General features: G+C 41.5%; 1 protein-coding gene and 1 long non-coding RNA gene across 10 annotated transcripts in view; one reads left to right on the top strand and one right to left on the bottom strand.

Moving 5' to 3' along the window:
• Positions 1-532: 532 nt before the first annotated feature.
• Positions 533-2,409, bottom strand: LOC141570097 (uncharacterized). Its single transcript, XR_012493979.2, has 2 exons — positions 2,250-2,409; positions 533-1,324 (listed from the first exon to the last, which is right to left on the bottom strand). It is a non-coding gene; the product is annotated as an uncharacterized LOC141570097 (long non-coding RNA).
• Positions 900-18,593, top strand: part of SLC11A2 (solute carrier family 11 member 2) — a 49,520-nt gene continuing 31,826 nt past the window's right edge. For 3 of the 9 annotated variants that reach the window (XR_012493970.2, XR_012493972.2, XM_019724561.3), the window contains exons 1-8: positions 900-1,270; positions 12,543-12,596; positions 14,039-14,187; positions 14,740-14,865; positions 15,303-15,422; positions 16,847-16,953; positions 17,499-17,569; positions 17,678-17,745. Coding sequence is in view for 6 of the 9 variants with exons in the window: in XM_019724561.3 (XP_019580120.2) it covers positions 1,225-1,270; positions 12,543-12,596; positions 14,039-14,187; positions 14,740-14,865; positions 15,303-15,422; positions 16,847-16,953; positions 17,499-17,569; positions 17,678-17,745 (741 nt within the window). In the remaining 3 variants the exon portion in view is untranslated. Of the gene's footprint in view, positions 1,271-2,463; positions 2,603-2,668; positions 3,195-9,333; positions 9,441-12,542; positions 12,597-14,038; positions 14,188-14,739; positions 14,866-15,302; positions 15,423-16,846; positions 16,954-17,498; positions 17,570-17,677; positions 17,746-18,593 lie in introns of those variants that run through there. The other 6 variants (XR_012493974.2, XM_074325686.2, XM_074325687.2 and 3 more) reach the window with 4 other exon arrangements.

The raw sequence follows: 18,593 nt of genomic DNA, 5'->3' as shown, positions 1-18,593 counted from the left end.
AGTTGGAAGATTTCATATGTACTTCTTACCCCGTGAAGGGGGCCAACCCAGTTTTGCCTTAGGGAACTTGTAATGATAGGACTGAGCTTGAGGGACCCCTGAAGTAAAGAGATCTTAATTTGGGTGGCTGGGAGAAGATTCTTAGTTCCTCCTACCAACTCTCTGGTTGTTTTGTGTAGGAACCAGAGCCACTTGCTGGAAACCTACCTTGACTAATATAAATTAATCATTGCTTTGCTTTTCTATTCTAAGGTATTTATTTCTATCAAATCTATTTGCATATATTCTTATGGTCCTGAGCAGATTTTCTTTAAAGCTACCAGAAAACTTTCTGAAGGCAGCAACTCCTTCCTTCTAATATCTTACCCCATTCTCACCCACTCAAGGCCTCTTCCTTCCAGCTTCCATTTGGCCTATTAAGCTATTTATTTGCCTGAGGCAAATTTTCCTCATTCTTTCAGTTCCTCTGCTCTCAGACTGAGAAATTCTGGGCTTGCCCAAGACTTTTTTTTTTTTTTTTTTGTCTCAGAGGGTTTTGTTTTGTTTTGTTTTGTTTTGTTTTGTTTTCATTGGGCTCCAAGCCCTGGGTTTGTGTGGCTTTGTTGTCGCCTGTGGATCACTGATTGACTAGGTTAATGGCAGCATGTCCTTAAGATCCCAAGGGATAGGCCGGGTGGCATTTTCACCTACACTCTGAGACTCTTCATAATTGCATCAGTGCTCACGTACTTATGTGGAAAATACCTGTGGACTGCCAGGCTTGGGGTTAATTGGTTTCAGCTTACATCTTAGGGGAGCAGAGTCCTAAAACAGCCCTGGTACAAGTGCCCGAACCAGCTTCACTACAAGAGGAGTGACGTCCTGAAGGAAAGCAATTCCTTTTGCTCCACCTCCTTTATACACTGGCACTCACAGGCCCGTCTCCAGCTCCTGACGAATGGAGAAGGTGAAATCTTAGGTCCCTAGTTTTCAGACTCAATTAATTGTTCATTAATATCCAAGAGTGGCAGGTATATGATGCTTCCCTTTCAAGGCAGGTCAAAGGTGAAATATGATTAGTCTTGACGGGTGTGGTTTGCTTCTTGAAATTCTCCGCCATATCTTTATCAGTGTCCTGCCGCTCAGAGCGGCCTAAAGTGGCCCTATTTAACCAAGGGAGGCGCACTTGTCTGCCTACAGAGAGGCAGGAGCCAGCACTGGGAGAAGTCAAACTCGTTCTGCACAATGAAGAAGCAGCGTAAGATGGAGGCAGCACCACAGTGTGAGCTAAGTAAGTAACTGGCAAGTATGCAACAGCCCAGGGAAGTTGCCCAGCCGAGCAGACCTGGAAGAGCGACAAGAATGGCTCCAGTCATTTTATTTTCTAATTGCAGCAGAGGTTCTCAAAGGAAAGGTTCTCATCTGGAGGGACTTTCTGGAACTCCCCAGATGTGTTATAGAGAGATTCTAAGAACTAATTTGTGCATTTTCTTTTCTCTCCAGGAGAAATTCTGTATGCAAACCAGCCTGTGCCAGATAACTGACGATGCTCGACTGTTTTTTTGGTCCCTGAGCTTGTTTTTACTTTGTACTTTATTTGGATTTTTCTTTTTGCAATTCACTCTCCTTTTCTCTGTCTTGGACTCTTACCAACTAGTACAATTTTCTCCTAGCAGTTTTTACATGAGGACAGAAGTTGCAGGGGTTTATGCTTTTCCTCTCTAGGCCTACAACTCGGTTAGATAAGCTTGGTTATCTTTCATGTAAGCGGAGGGGAGACGTCTGAGAATGTTTGTAGTAGCTCTAAGTGACATTGTAGGATATTAGGGTGGTTTGTCAGACCATTTGTTTTCTCCCCTCTAAAGAACCACTTCATCTGACAATCTGACAGGCATCTTCAGAGAAAGATTCTGGGGTGTGAGGTTGAGGCTGGGGTGGAGTGGGATTCCTCTTGGGTAGGTGAAGATAAAGCTTAGGGGCAGAACTGAGGCACCTGAGTAGGATGGAGAGGAAAGCAATTCATTACCAAGGTTTGGGAGTACAGCATCTGATGCGGTCGAACTGGCTGTACTAGCTGATGTTTCGAGGTTCCTCCCATGTGTGGGGTGCTTTTGGTGGGGCACAGATATATCTGAGGGCGAAAGGAAATGGTCCTGCCAGGAGGCTCTACTTCATAGGGTGGAACTGTACATCTCAGAACCCCGTCTCCAAAAGAAAGGGGCTTGATTGCCCTAACGTGGGGCCGCCACGAACTATGGCAGGAAACTTACCTGCCGGCGGGGTGGGAGCCCCGAGGTGTGGGAGCCTCCAAATCCACACGCTGTGGGTTGGACCAGCGCAAGCACCTGCTTCGTGGGATGCAGCCCCGCCCGGGCCGCCGTGGCCCCGCCCATATGATGACCTTGGGGTGGGCGGAGTCCCGAGGACTCTCAGTCGGGTTGCCACGCGCGCGGGCCGCTACGGGGAATACGAAGAATCCAGCCAATAGGAATGTGCAGCTGCGGTCCTGTCGGCCAATGGCGGGGCGTGTAGGGGTTGGGCGGATTGGCGCTGGATCCCGGGATATGGATCCCGCAGCGCGGGGGCCGCTTGTCAGCTGGCTGCGGCGCTGGTGAGGCTAAAGGTAGGCGAGGTCAGGGGTCACGGGGGCGCTCCGCGTCGCCCCCGCGGGCGGGGATGGCGCTGGGCGGGTCGAAGACGGCCTGGGAGAAGGCGATCGGGCCAGTCAGGGGCACGCGGGGCGCCGTGCGGGGTTGCGAGGGCGGTGCGGGCAGGGAGGGCCTGAGGCGCTGGGCGCCGTGTGCTGATGGAGCCGCATTATTCGAAGAAGAAGGCGCCGGGAAAAGGGAGTGGTGGGCGGGGTGCGAACACCAGAGTTTGCGGGGCCTCGCCGCTTCCCCGCCAGGCCTAAGAGAAATGGCTGAGTTCTTGGCTGGACCTGGCGCCGCGCCGCTACCCGTGATCCCGGGTGCGCTGACCCGCTTCTGCGCTGAGCTGGCCGACGGGCACAGGGCAAGGTCCTTGAGGCCGCCTTCTCCGCTTCCTGGGCTCCCCACATCAGCAAAAAGTTCATTTTTGTGCAGCTGACAAATATGGAGCGTCTTTGTGTGAAGGGTCTGGGCAGGCCGCTGCGTACTTTTGTGTAGACTGGTTTTAGGCCTGTTTGTGCAGCTTTCAGGATCCAGGCACTTTTGTAGGGACCGCTGCTGCAAATGGTATGTAAGCGGGATGGAGGCTCTCCAACTGTTCGGTTTCACATGTACCTACTTTTAAAGCTGTCCCTTATGTTTGTTATTTTGCGTTTGGATTCGTTTCCACTTTTGGTTTTCCCAAATTCCCTACCTCATATTATCAGACTGTTTCAAAGAGCACCACTAGGGGAGAAGTTAAGAAACCTGGGCTTGAGTTTCCTGTGTGTAAAATGAAGGTATTCTTAGGTTGTCCACTGCTTTCAAAGGAGTGTTATGAAGTTAAAGGAATGTGACATCTCTTTAAAGTGGAAAGCGAAAGCAAAAATTATATGCAAGGAGAGGCAAGGGGAGATAGGCTTCCAGAAACTTTTGCTGACCATAATTTTAGTGAGTATTGATGAAACCAGGGGACACTGTTTACCTTGACTCCTGTGGAATCTGAAGCCTGACCGGTTTGGCTGTGTAAACCTTTGAGCAGTTGCTTAGCCTCTCTGTTCGTTTCCACATACTTAAAATGGAGATTGATAATAATACCAATTTTATAGAGTTGTTGGTGAGCATTAAATGAATTAATACACACAAAGGGCTTAGAACTGTACCTGACATGTGGGAATTTTGTTATGACTTCCCTCTTAAAAATTACAAACTGGGGGGTGGCGGGTTAGCTCATGGTGCTGGTAGCACCAAGGTTGCCAGTTCGATCCCCACCTGGGCCACTATGAGCTGTGCCCTCCTTAAAACAGAACAAAAACAACTAAACAATTCTGATCTTATTCCTTACCCTATCTATGGTCAGAATCCTGTGAGCTTATTGCCAATGAACCCTTGGGTTCATTGTTTACCACCCCTGTCATTAATGTTGATTTGAGTGAATAGTATAAATTAGGCGTGACTAGAGGTTTTCTGCTGGGTGTTTCTCATTAAATAAGGTTGGAAACTATCACTATGCTAGGTCTGTTTGTGATAGCTGTGTTGGGTAAATGAAACCTGAGAACTTCTTTGGTTGTTTACTTTTTCATTGGATAATAGTTATGCAATTACAGTCTTGGGATCTAGGCAGTTTGTTTTGGACCCAGTACCAAAAAGGCCATGATTGCAGCATACTTCTCATGTTTCCGGAATGGCCAAGTTGGGACCGGAAAGGGGAATTTCTAGGCAGCCTGGCAGCACTTCTTGTTAATGAATAGGGAAGCTTGGTATGAATCTAATCTTATTCTACTGTTAGGAAATCCGCGGTGTCCTTTGGATTACTCTACAGAGCTACTGAGCAGCCTTGGTTCAGTTTTTGACTCTGAAGTGAAGGTTAGAGGTTAGAGAATGGTATTCACAAAGTAATAGCTTTTCTGTTTGACTTTTCATGCTCAGAGCTTGGGTGGGTGCTGTGGAATCAAAGACATCTTTATTTCCTGCTTCCTCATGATGTACATACATACAAATGTCTGTTGACAGATGTATGCCCTTTCTGAGCTTAAAAGGCCCTCTCAAGTTCTCTGGGTGCTATCTGGAAGGCTCTAATGGAAGACTGTCTAGTCTTCCAATTCTCTTTCAAGGAAGCTGCTATTTATACATGTAGTTTTATTGGGAACTAATCACAAAATGAGAAACTTAATTTACAAAAGAGAATATTGCTTGTTCTAGCAGTATGCTGGCCCAATTTGACTGAAGTACAGATGGTATAAGTTTAGTTATTTAGCTTTGGAATAAGATAGTGCTCACGGAGGGTTGGATGTTGGCTTGGTGAGAGTGAAGGACAGTGTCTTTGTGAAACCCCTTTATTTGTAGTTGAATAAGGAGGAAATGTAGTGACACTTTTAAAGAGTTGGGTGGTTGAGACAGAAAGAGAAGCCTTTTGCCCTGATATGACTGTCATCCTTATCATCTGAGTCTGGTTTGAATAAAATATTTTGGAAAAGTCAGGCAGCATTTGAATGTGCAGAATAGAAGGAGTTAGAAGACCTAGATCCTTGTCTCATCCAAATGCAGTTTATTCTTTTGATAATTTAACACATATATTGAACAATTAACATCAATTGACCCTGAAGAGCCCTGCAGGTATTATCAGGAATATTATGGATAAAACAATATATATATATATGGCTATATTTTAATAAAATCAGGGTGGAATATGAAAGAGTTGGCCAGGAAGGATAATAGTATATTTGTCTAATTTCTGCTTTTAATTTAAGTTCAGAGTAACTTACATCTTTTAGTGTAAGGACCAAAGTTTCCAGTAAAGATTTAAAGTGGGAAATTAGGGTTTACAGACTTTGTGCTTATTGCTACCGTGTTTCCCCAGAAATAAGATCTAGCCAGAAAATCAGCTCTAATGCATCTTTTGGAGCAAAAATTAATATAAGACCCAGTATTTATTATATTATCTTATATAAGACCGGGTATAATATAATATTAATTTTTGCTCCAAAAAATGCATTAGAGCTGATTGTCCGGCTAGGTCTTATTTTGGGGGAAATACGGTAGTAGGTCATCATGCATGTGTTCTTTTTCTTTTGGTCCCATTTATTGCTGATAATCAAGTGTGTTAAAACTCCTACGTGATGAAAGGAAAAGATTACAAGTTAAAATTTTAACAGTTTCCAAAGAACGGAAGGAGGCATGTATGAAGCTGGAGTATCTTGTATGTGTTGTCTCTTTAAACATAATTTTTCTTTGCTTTAAGAAATGCCGAGGAAAATATGTACTTAAAAGTAAGGCCAGACTACATTAGGGGAGCCAATATCTGTCCTTGGAATAAATGAGGTGAAAGTAATCTAATAATCATTTTTTACATTTGCCAGAGGAAAAAAACTGCTTAAGCTAAGTATGAAGGCAAAACATTTTTTTTCCTGAGGCCAGAAGTAGGTATATACTGATGTAATAGACTTTCTTACTTTAGTGTAAAGGGGTCTTTGAAATGGTGGGCAGAGCTTGGAATTGTGTTCCAGGATGGATGTGTCAGGCCATGAGGCCAGGCTGGTTCCCCAAAGGAAGACACACTGCTATAAACTTCTGTTTAGGGAAATCAGGAAGCTCCTCCTGAGAGAGTTGAGAGGAACAAAGACTAAGCGACTAAGCTAATTCTCTAGAAGGACTTTAGTACCCTGACTTTAGGTGAGCAGTAAAGGAGGTTTGAAAGCTGGTTAAGCCTGAGCACTGAGCAGAGAAAGTGAAGAGTTCTATTTAGCGCCAGCATCAGGCCCTTCTAATTCTGAAGTCTGGTTGATGAGTGATACTTTTGTCTGAAAGATCAGGACTTTTTTTGACAGTCTGCCCACATTTCTCCTAACTTATCGTCTTTCACACCCAGGCAGCCGGTTTCATTATCAACTGTACTCTTTCTCCCCATATCTTAACTCCCTCTCTCCTCTTCTTGCTGCTTAATTTTCTTGTCGTCTTCTTTCTTTATCATTAGATGTTCTCAATGTCAGGTTGTTCTTTCAACTATAAAACAGATTCTCAAAAGTCCAACTCAGGTAAGAAAGCATACTTCAGGTTGAGTTGAAATTGTTCTCTGGTAGACTAAGCAAGATTATACTATGGCACAAAAAGTCAGAAAAATGAAGGACAAGCGAAGCAGGTATTTCAGTGGCCATTGTGGGGGGGGGGGAGCCCAAGGGGGGACGAGACTGACACACAGAGGACTTGATTCATATGAAACCCTTTGTACAATGGCAGCACTGTTCGTACTTTATGAACTGGGCGTGCTTGGGTGGCTTTCGGTTGAAGACGTTCTGACATTACCCACGTAGGTAGAGAGGAATAGAGTTTCAAAGCCTTTTTCTTTAACTAACACCAGCGGGGCTTTTCTCTTTGTTCTTCTGTGAGGAAGTAGATTATAATCTGTCTTCAACCTGTCTTTTTTTCCATTTTATCATTTTACATCAAATTCATTTTCATAAGAGAAAAATAGGATACACTTACCCAAATTAGAAAATCATTCCAAACTTCACATCCTGAAGAATAATTTTAGAAATTCACCTAGCTTTTCTAAGCTGTTTCCCCTCACCCTCAATGGGGACACATAGAGTTTTGGAGCTAATTATAATTAGATGGATGTCCTTGATGGGAAGACTCAGAATATGGTGCCTCTTCATGAACCTGGAATGGAAAAATAGAGGAAGTAGTAATTGCTCATTTTTTTAAAAAAGTGGCTAGTAATTTTCCTTATGAAAATACATAGGGTTCAGAAAACGCTGAGCTCTGTTTGAACCACTTGAATATTTCAGGGTTTTGTTGACTTCTAGTCATCCAGGGGGAGGAGCTCAGCTTCATTATTGTTCTATCATAGGTGTTAGAATAATAATAATGGTTTAGTAGGAATATCAGGTACTTTAGCCTTAAAGTAGACCTTTAGGGAAGAGGGGATTTGAGAAGGATCTGGAAATCTTAACGTTTTCTTCAGGACAAATGCAAGTTTTAAAAAAATCACAACTCGTTAAAGCCTTGATCCGTGCATCTGGCAGTTTCCACTTTGTCACCAGTGTGTTGCTAGCACTGAACATTGTCTGAGGGAAGCATCAGGAGGGAGTCCACTTTAAACATTCCTGTCCTTGTATGTCATCAATTGCTTCCATGCAGACACTTTTCTGTTTGCCTCTGTGAAAGTTCTTTTCCTACTTAATGCTGTCTTTGACTTTATTTATATAGAGGAAGGGAGGGAAAAAGGAGGGAAGAAATAGAGGGCTGTTCAAAAACATTCCTCTCTAAACCTTACCATTTTAGGGAGACCTTTGCAACATTGAACACAGTTCTAAAATCAATGAAATAGTTTTGAGTGCCTTTGCTCTCTACAGGGGAATCTTGCAAGAAAAAAATATTTCTTATTCAAGCTTTTTTTTAACCATAGGGGAAAAAAGTCTAAGTTATATGTATTTGAATACTCATTTCTTGGGGCAGTTTTAAAAACAGGTTTGGCCTATTTAAATTTTCTTCCAGAGTTCTTGGAAATGCTAAGAAACACACAGAACTGTTGTTAAGTAGATGTTCAGTATTTATTATATCTAGTACGTGTTTTGGGGCGTAACTATTTTGATATAATTTCAATCTGATAGAAAAGTTTCTGGAATAGTATCAGGGAATAAATGATTTCAAGATAATGTGATACAAGTAAGGACAGTGGTAAGCCCCAGGTGCCTTGGGGAGAACATGGAGGAGCCCCATTTGACCCGAATTGGGAAATCAGGAAATGCTTTCTTGAGGAGGTGGCTTTTAATTCTTTGCATTCGGGTGAAACTCCCAAGTCGTAATTTCAGCGCATGACTCTTTGGGCACTAAACCCAAGTAGTAAGTTAAGCTTAAAGCATATATGCCTGCCGAGTGGACAACTGTAGATCTCTGGTTATCCGTTACAGAAACTATCAGAGTGAGTTCAGCTGGGCATCCCTGACGTGTTGGTGAGAAGCTGAATGAACCTGTATCGCCTTTACGTTTAAAAAAAATCAATAATACATGCACATGGTAAAAAAATTTTTAAGTACGAAAGGTATAGGATGCATAGTCAGTGAGAGCTCTTCCTCTTACCTGACGTCGTTTGTGCTCCCCCACGTCTTCGCTTTAGGGGTAGCATTACCCGCTTTTGGTGTGTTGTCCTGTGGTCTGTACATGCGTGGTTTTTTGGTTTTGTTTTGTTTTGGTTTTTGCTACATAAATGATAGCACACTGTTCTATAAATTGGGTTTTTTGCTTGACAACATACCTTGGAGATGGTTTTCTATCAATACCTATAGATCTGCCTTATTTATAATAGCTGCGTGGTAGTCCATCCTATGGATGTACGTCATTTAATTAACCAGTCCCCTATTATTATAATATCTGGGTTTTTTGATACTACAAACAATGTTTTGGAAAATATCCTTTTTTTTTATTTTCTAAATATTTTATTGGGGAAGGGGAACAGTGTGTAGTTCCAGGACTTTATTGGAGAACAGTGTGTTTTTCCCAGGACCCATCAGCTCCAAGTCAAGTCGTTGTCTGTCAATCTTAGTTGTGGAGGGTGCAGCTCAGGTCCAAATCCAGTAGCCGTTTTCAATCTTAGTTGCAGAGGGCGCAGCCCACCATCCCACGCAGGAATTGAACCGGCAACCTTGTTGAGACCTCACGCTTTAACCAACTGAGCCATCCAGCCGCCCTTCCATCAGCTCAGCTCAAGTTGTTGTCTTCAATCTAGTCACTGGCCCATGTGGGAATTGAACCGGCAACTCTTGCTCAGAGCTCACGCTCTAACCAATTAAGCCATCTGGCCGTCCTGGAAAATCCTTGCACATACTTCCTTATGTGAGTGTTTCTTTAGGATGCATTCTTAGAAGTGGAATTGCTGGGTCAAAGGATATGTAGACTTTTGACATCTTAGACAGAAAATATAATTTTGTTAGCTTTGTTATCCTGTAAAATAGTCTTATGACTTTTGATAAAGAAGGGGATAAAATAGTTATATTACATTTAATCACGAGTGCCATTTTTTCTGTTGTTGGTTGCTGTTTGATAGGAGGAGACTTACTGGCCATAAGAGAAGGTGATACGTTATGGTTGGGGGCGAGCTAGAATAGCAAAGCAGTATTAATCATAATTGTCCAAGTATTGCTGAGTTGATTCTGGTTGCTTGTATCTCAATTGATCTTTTCCTAAATGTAATTAAATGTTTGAAATGGCCTGATGGTATGGTCCTAGAGAGAAAAACTCTTAATATTAACTTAATACTTCCATATGGGTTTTAAGTTTTCACAGAGACTTAAATACTTGCGCATACCAACCACAACCAACCCTTTCTGTTCCCTAGTTATGTTCTGTATATATTGCAAACGATGTAGCTTGTAGTTTGTTGATAAGAGTTTTGATAAGAAAGTTGGAATCAAGAATCCATTTTCTCTCTGGGAATAATACATACTTGAGATTTCAGTGAGAAGATCAGACTCATATGTTATTGGCTCTGTATGTAGTTAGTATGGGAATAATCAATTAGGATATAATAATTTTTTAAAATTTTATCATAAAATACATATTTCTGTCCAAAGTTATTGTTGAACTATCATATCACCTTTGCATACTATAGGCGTGGGGAAAAACACACTACTGTCTCAATTGTTTTCTTTTTACATACAACTGAAGAAGCCTATTCTGGATAGGAGTCTTCCTCAAATTTGTTCAACACTTTTGTGTCTTAAATAGGATGTCATTCAGCACTATAAAAATGATCTGATTTAATCAGTCCTTGAGTAGGCCACACTTAAGAAACTTGAGTTATTCTTAATTATAATATTAATTATGTAACTAATAAAATAATAATATTCTTAATAATATAATAGTAATGTTCTTAGAGCTGATCGAAGTATAAGGAAGGGCTCTTTGCTTCCTAGCAAGTGGCCCAAGACCTTTTCCTGTAAGAGCCATAGTCCGAGATCTGATTTGTGGTTTCTAATTTATTGTGGGTTAGGATAGCCTGATAACCTGGCTTCTTAGAATTATATGTAAAATAAAAGTAAAAAGGCTCTGGGTGGAGCCAAGGGGCTGTGCTGTGATTGGAATCCAAGGGCCACTGCTACTGTGCGTGGTCAGATGTGTGAATCCCACTTAGGTGAGGTGCTGTTGTAACTGGCTGATTTAGTTAGTGTTATTGGGATCTGTTGGCTGGTGTTTAGCCATGTGGAGGCTCAAAACCTGATAGGAGAAACATGGCTGGTTGTTCATTATAACAAAATACTTGATATTGATGACTATAGATAAAAAATTGTGTTTTCCAAATTAGCAAGTGGTGGTATGTGTTATACCCCAGAAGATAGATAGATACTTAAAACCCCCTTTAGGTCTGAATTCTATCATTCTATAAGATAGGTACAGAATATGTTGGTAGATAACCTTTCTAAAGAAAGTAGAGGACTGTTCAGACAGGAGCAACAAAGGGACAAGAGTAGGAAAAGACTATTTAAACAGTAAAAGATAGCTAAGGGGAGGCTTCATAACTTTTTCAATAGGATAGATATTATTGGGATTTAAGTGGGGGTGGTAACAATAAATATTACCTCATCTTTTCCCTTCTAAATTTGGGATTGACTGAGAAGTAGATTCCTTAATCAATAGATCAAAATTTTTAAAAATCAGCGTTACTGGTGTGGTTGGCTGGAGAATACACCATAGATCTGTGGTCAGTTAGACTTAATCTAACAGAATGCTGACATCCAAGACACCCCTCACCCCCAGCCCCCGCAGGTGGCTTATTGCAGGACCAAGAGAAGTGCTGGCATCCTGCAAACCGTGACTAGTCGGTCTTCCTGGTGCCTCAGCTCTCCGGGACAGCCCAGGAGGGGAGGTCTATGGTCGTTAATTTCTTCTGATGAAGAGTTGAAGGGTTGGGGAAAGAGACCTGAAACATTACAACTGAAGTCTCTCCTCAGGGAAATAGGAGAAAATGGTGGCGCTCCATTACCAGTATGCTGGTGAGGTGTTTCCCCACTCCCTCCCATTTCCAGAAAATTGAACCTTGCATGAGCTTATTGACCAAGCTCATAGAGTCAGGAGGCTTTGACTAGAAATAAAGGACAGATTGATTCAAGGGTCTTAGGATTTGCAACCCAGAAACACTACTAGGCGATACCCAGAGTGTTCCCAAAGAGAAAGAAAAATCTGAGAGATTTATAGTTAAAAGTATATTCTTGAGAAGAATCAGTCCTGAATTCTTAGCTTCCAGTTGGTCCAAGATGGCCAGTGTTTTAGACAATGGAACATTTTCTTTCTGGGGTGATTCCAGTGGGTAACTAGAGGTTACATGTATGTCCAGGCATTAAATGCACAAACGCTAATACGCATCCAGGTATTGACACAGGACTGGAAAGTTCAAAAGCTTAAGTTCCCAGAGTCAGTTAAAACAAGAATAATTGTTTTCAATTATTCAGCCTACTTTAAGTTAATAATTTAGCAGCTTGACCACAGTGACTCTTTTTATTCCTTCACTCTATTCCTCAAGCTTAAATTGTTAGTTAAGTCAAAGACAGTTAAAGGTCTCTGTCCTTAAAAACTCATAAAACTGGGGAGAAATCAGTCTGGTTTTAAATACTTGGGTTAACCTGCAGGTAGAGGCGGAGAGTGGGTGATTGCCTACCAGCCTGTCTGTGGATGCTTATTAAAAAGCATTTGCCCTGAGATATCTTTTGCTTCGATTTTGTTTTAAAGTCTTGCCAGCAAAAACGTGACTGAACTTACATTTTTTATTAAATATCTCTTAATCATATTCTGAAAACTAATTCTTTTCAAGGTTATCTAATTCAGTAGAAGAACTATTCTTTTTATATAGTACGGGTTTGGTCATACAGAGCACAAAATGCTGCTTCTGAACTTGTTAGTTTATTCTGGCTAATTCCTCTCCTTCCCTTTTCTATTTTCCAGAATCTTGTTCAAAGAACACCATGGTGTTGGGTCCTGAACAGAAGATGCCAGAGGGTAATTTGCAGTTTTCTGTGATTGTCTAATTTTTATTTGGAATTAGGCTTAAGTCAGTAACAGAAATTCACCACATTTTCCTTCTTGTTGTCGATGCCAACAAAAATTGTCCCCGTCTCCTCTCCCCCAGCCAACAGTGTCATCGTGGAGAACTGCTCCATTCAAAAGTCACCATCTGGTGACTTAGGCCGTAAATGAAAATGGATTTATAACTGCAGAGATCTGCCTCATATCTTGTTTCCAGTTCTGAGATGAGCCAAGATTAGCTACAAGTAATGCTTGCAAGGGCAGTGTTATTCCCTGACCTGTCATAAAAAACCTCTAGGGTGCTTTAGCTGCGATGGCATTTCAGATATGTATAGAGCAGTAAAATACTGAATGAGTACCTTAGACTGTGTATTTGATTAGAGCTTTTTGACTACTTTGACTAATCTTTCCTAACTTGAAATTTCCCCTTTAGAATTTCCATTCCCTTTTTATAAAATTTCTCATCAGTTTAGGACCACTTAAGGCAAAGTGTGTCAGCTCCCTGTAGAAAGAAAGCTTTTGTTTTTGTAATTGGAGGCTGTAAGAATTTCTTGGAAACACTGAGATTAGAGCTTTGTGGTTCAAAATAACCATTTCAGGGCTGCAGCAAACTGGGTGTTGTATCTTTTGGGTAGATTAACCCTTTTCTTCTGTCCCTCGTATTGAAGACTAACTGCAGAATGCCAGACTCAGGGAAAAACTGATACAATCCTTCTGAGACGAGCTCTCCTGTCACGAGCTCTTCACCACAAGCCTTAGTCAGAAGGCAAAGGGTTCTGGCTTGGTGGTTGGTTGTCCTGCGGCTTCAGACTTTAGCCTGGACTGGGGCAGGATTTTGCAACTTCCACATTTTTTGAGAAGCCTGACGGAAGTATAATGTCCAGGAATGAATCTTTGAGTCAGTCCTACCAAATACTGGGTGGTGTGGGGTGGGGTGGTTTGTGTCCCACTAGACTTAGTTTCTTTTTTCTAAAAGTTAGAATTTTAGGTTATCAATGGGGCTAGTCTGGGAATGTTATATTTTGAACTCTAGACATCAGTGTTTTTAGAAGAAAATGAAACGGTTCTGATAATTGCCAGGTGGGAATAGAAATATGAAAGTAGGAAAACCATTATGAGATTAGTGTTAAAATTGATCTAGAGCTGAGTTATTGGGGAAGAGGGTGAGAAGGAGCTTTTTAACCCTCTTTTGTGCATTTCTTGAGTTTTCAACCACATGCATGTATTGCCTATTCAAAAATTAATTTATTAAAAACATAAACAAAAGTGAAGTATTAGAAATAAATTGAGATACAGTCAGGTTGGTCTTGTGCAATTAAGGTATTAAAAAAATTTCATTTCAGTCTTACTAAGGATGAATTGTTAGTGTGTTTTGTTTGTTTAAAAAATATTTCTTCTCAAATCTGTTCATTCAGATGATTCTTCTGAAGACCATGGGGACTTTGCCAGTCTTGGTGCCATCAACCCCGCCTACAGTCACACCTCCCTTCCGCAGGCCTCCGGCCACTCAGACGAGCCCTTCACCACCTACTTTGATGAGAAGATCGCCATTCCCGAGGAGGAGGTTAGTGACAGGGTCTCAGAGGAAAGCATTATGTAGGGAAAACGTGTTAGTGAAAAGTCTGCTGGGCAACTCACAATCAGCAGCCTTTAGATCTTTTGGCGAGCAGTCTCTGAAGACTGAATTTGTGTAATCAGGAAAAGAGAAGCTGTTAAGGAAAATGGGCCTTCAGCACAGTTGTCAAGTTGTACTAGTAAGCAGTTTTCAATCAAGAAAGTGGGAATTTTATGTTCCCTTTTTTACAATGGCTTTTTTCCCATTTGTGTAGCGGTTGGGCACAGGTGCTACTGATACTGTTACTCCAGTTTTAGAATGAGAGGCTGATGGAAAAGAGCAGGTTAGGGAAGGGCTCTTATTTGGACAAAGAAGTGGCCACCTTATTGATAAGAAGGGAGTAAGATGGAGGTAAAACTGGGACACACCCACTATCCAACAGCCTAAATCCTTTGTTCTGCTGAAGCTGATACTGTTGCTTTCTATGTGATAAAATAGTAGATAAATTAGATCAGTAGTTTGGAGGTGATAATCAGTTTGATCTCTTTTCCTCTTGTATAGTACTCTTGTTTTAGCTTTCGGAAACTCTGGGCTTTCACGGGACCAGGCTTTCTTATGAGCATTGCCTACCTGGATCCAGGAAACATCGAATCTGATTTGCAGTCTGGAGCAGTGGCTGGGTTTAAGGTAAAGGTCTCATCCTACCCCATCCCGTTTAAATATACACAACACACCCTCAATATCCTTTTCTTCTCTGCCTGTTGGAGATCAGCCTCTTGGCCTACGTGCAGATATGTCATTGACATTGACGCTTAGGTGAAAAGTACTTTCCCATCTGGTTTTTTATTTTATTTTATGTACATAGTTGGTTTTTTATTTTATTTCATCCACACAGTTTCCTTGAACAAAGGAGAAACTGCAGATGTGATAAACTAAGGCTCAGAGGGGTAAAGGAGACCTACCAGGTTATGTACAGAACCTGACACAGAACTCAGGTCATTTGATTCCTGACGTGGGCTCTTTCCTGACTGTAGTGTTTCCCATTCACACTGCCAAACAACCAAACAAAAACAAAAAAATCAGTTGTCTAATGAGTGTTATGGTGGGATTTTGTTCTTCTCTAGCTGCTCTGGGTTCTTCTGTTGGCCACCATCGTGGGGCTGTTGCTCCAGCGCCTTGCAGCTAGACTGGGAGTGGTCACTGGGCTGCATCTTGCTGAAGTATGTCACCGTCAGTATCCCAAGGTGAGCAGTGGTCTGTCCTGTTTGTCACTCAAATCAGAGGAATCCATGTGCCTGGTCATGTGTGCTGGGCCTGCTGCTGTGCACTGGAACAGTGGAGGACTTGGGGTCAGTGGCCTGAGGACTGGGGGTCCCAGGGGAAATTCTCTAGCCCCTTCTTGCTGCTAAGCCATGTTTCTGCGCTCCTTCAAAATTAAAGTTGAGATTCACTTTTCCCCAGAAAGTTTCCGTCGCAAAATTCTGTTTGAATAAACGTTTACCATTCACTGTGCCTTCTGGCATCTAGTAGTGCCCAGCCCGTGGATAGGTACAGGGTGCTCTCTAAGCACTTTCATTCATACATCCGTATTACTCCATCACTTTGCATTATACATAGTTCCTTTTTTGTTTGATTTTGCCATCAATTTGGAAAAAGTTTTTTTTTTTTTCCTTTTCCATTTACTACAAACTATACGTGGCAGGATCTTTGGATTTTGCTAATAATTATTTTTCAACTTACCCTGTCCTCTACAGCTTCCTTCTGAACATTTTGGGTCTTTCTTACTGCCAACTAAGACAGGAATGGAGGCTGCCTGGAAGACAGCTTTAACCTAGCTTCATCTTTAGATAAGATATTGCTGAGCTACTTCTGGTTTGTCCTAAATGTTTAATCTCCTTCCTGGCTGTGAGAAAGTATCCTTACCCTTTTTTTTAATGCTTCTCAAAAAAAGCCTTGGTAATTTATTATTTTTTTATTTCTTTTAGCTTCTCTTTATGTATGTTGTTTTTTTGTGTGACAGATTTTTGGGTAGTGGGTAGTTAGAGGTGTTCTTTTTCTGGCCTCAGTGAGCCATCATTAACTAAATTTGTCTTTCACCTGCATTACATGACCAGATTAGTGTCCTATCATAATACACCACCCAATTTCAACCACTTTGCCCTGAGTCCCTTTGCAGATCTGTCCTTTTTCACTTGCTTCTCTATTATTAAGGATGACCTCAGTTTTTTCACGTGTGGTTTGTCTCTTCAGCTATAGTCAGGATAGACATTTTCTTCTGCAGTCATTTTCTTTCCTGGACTTTCCTTTTGACCAAATTAGCATCCTCATTTTCCTCTAAGACTTTTAGGATTGTTTTTAGGCTGGGAATTAAGTGGAAATTAATAAGTACAAATTCCATTCCTCTCTTGAATGGAAGGGAAAGAGAAAAAACTAGGATCAGCTCTGAACTTGGCCCATAGGCTCTGTCACATAGAAGCACCCTGGCTTTTTCGGCTAGAAGCCACCGTTCAATGATGGGTCAAGTGGAAGCAAGTTCTGGTACTTCATTCTAGACGAAGGCTTGTAAAGGACTGTTTATGGGTTAATTCCAACATGTAAATTCCAAACTATGGGGGAAGTTCTTAGAGATGATTAATTAAAACCATCTGTTTCTTTGTTTGGTGTTTAGGTCCCACGAATTATCCTATGGCTGATGGTGGAGCTGGCTATCATTGGCTCAGATATGCAGGAAGTTATTGGCTCAGCCATTGCCATCAATCTCCTGTCTGTAGGAAGGTGAGGGGGTTTTTCCTCTAGAAAGTAATCAGTGTTTTGCTAGATTTCAAAGCAAATGTAAAAACAAAAACCTAACTCATTTTCAGTTTTCAAGATTCAATGCAAGTTGATTATATTTTCTGTGGAACCTTTCTGTAACCACCTTCTTCTCTCCTGGCAGATGTAGGCTCTGTATCTTCCATGTTCTAATGTTGGGTTATACATGTCTCTGTTATACAGTATGTATTTTATTTGTGAATTATTGTATATTACAATTACTTGTATGTCAGTTTATCTCACTAGACAGTGAGCCCAGTGAGGGGTAAGACCCATACTTTTCAGCTTTGTATCCGAAAGGTCTGACATAGACAATAGAAGTTTGAATGACTGTAATCCGGTTGGTGCTTTGATCTTAAACTACCCAAGGCCTGGCTTTCTGCCACTGTCCCCTGTCCCCCAAGTCCTTGCTTCTCTAGATGTTGTATATATGGGGAGCTGTTGGGAAGAAAGTGCTTTTCAGGGTTTCCTTTCTTTCCTTTAATCTCCATTTCTTATCTCTGACCTAGGGTTCCTCTGTGGGCTGGAGTTCTCATCACCATTGCAGACACCTTTGTATTTCTCTTTTTGGACAAATATGGTAAGTAGAGTGAGAATGGAGGGGTCAGTCAAAGAAAGCACCTTTCCATCATGTGTCTGACAGAGAAGTCTGCCTTCTGTGAGCTCACTGCTGCATTTTCCCCTTTAGGCTTGCGGAAGCTAGAGGCATTTTTTGGCTTTCTCATCACTGTTATGGCCCTCACATTTGGATACGAGGCAAGTGTTACAGGCTGTTAATGAGCTTTTAAAAAAAATTTATTTCTTTTATTCATTAAATTTATTGGGGTGACATTGGTTAGTAAAGTTACACAGGTTTCAAATGTACTTTTCTATAATTCATCACCATGTATTTGACTCCCTTTTCCCTCTTCTGCCACCCCCCTCCTACCCTTGGGTATCGTGAGCTTTTAAGACAATTTTTTTGGGCCTTTTATTATGAAAGACAGTATAATGCTGGGATGATTTAATTGTATTGCATGTGTTAAGAAAAAGCCAGTTAAGCCTGGGCCAATTCTGAAGGAAGATTATAGCAAAGACTGATCTCCAAGACGGCCTACAGGGACTCATGTCAAACATGACTAGACTTCCTAGAACTTTCCGGACTAGACTCCCTGGTTCCAAATTGGCCATCCTGACAACAGAACAGCTTTGGAGAGGGTTGGGGGGTTTGTCGGGTGATTCTTGGCTATTAACTTAGAGGGGTTCTGTTTTTGCTCATTCTGGTTTATACCAACTGCAGCTTGAACTTCCTCTGTATTGCAATAGTTAATGAACTATGGGGAATATAGTGGATGTTTCCTGGTTTGTGCCTCAGCCCAGACATTCCTAGAAATCAGTACCTTTATATGCAATAATAGCACCTTTCCAGGTCCAGTTGTTATAAACTGATTTCTGTTTATTGGCCTGGCTAGACTTTTAAAAACATATCTAATCTATGAGTAGATTGTGCAGCTTGCTCTAAGGCTTCCAAGGGAAATGCTGAACCTGGAAAAACTACGTATGAAAAGTGTCTATGAATGAGTCAGCTTATGCTAGTGCCAAACAGTAATTTTTAGATGAACTTA

Source organism: Rhinolophus sinicus, chromosome 1, assembly GCF_057876585.1.
Source record: "Rhinolophus sinicus isolate RSI-liver-muscle chromosome 1, RSI-T2T, whole genome shotgun sequence".
Taxonomy (NCBI): domain Eukaryota; kingdom Metazoa; phylum Chordata; class Mammalia; order Chiroptera; family Rhinolophidae; genus Rhinolophus; species Rhinolophus sinicus.
This window is presented reverse-complemented; position numbering and strand designations above follow the sequence as displayed.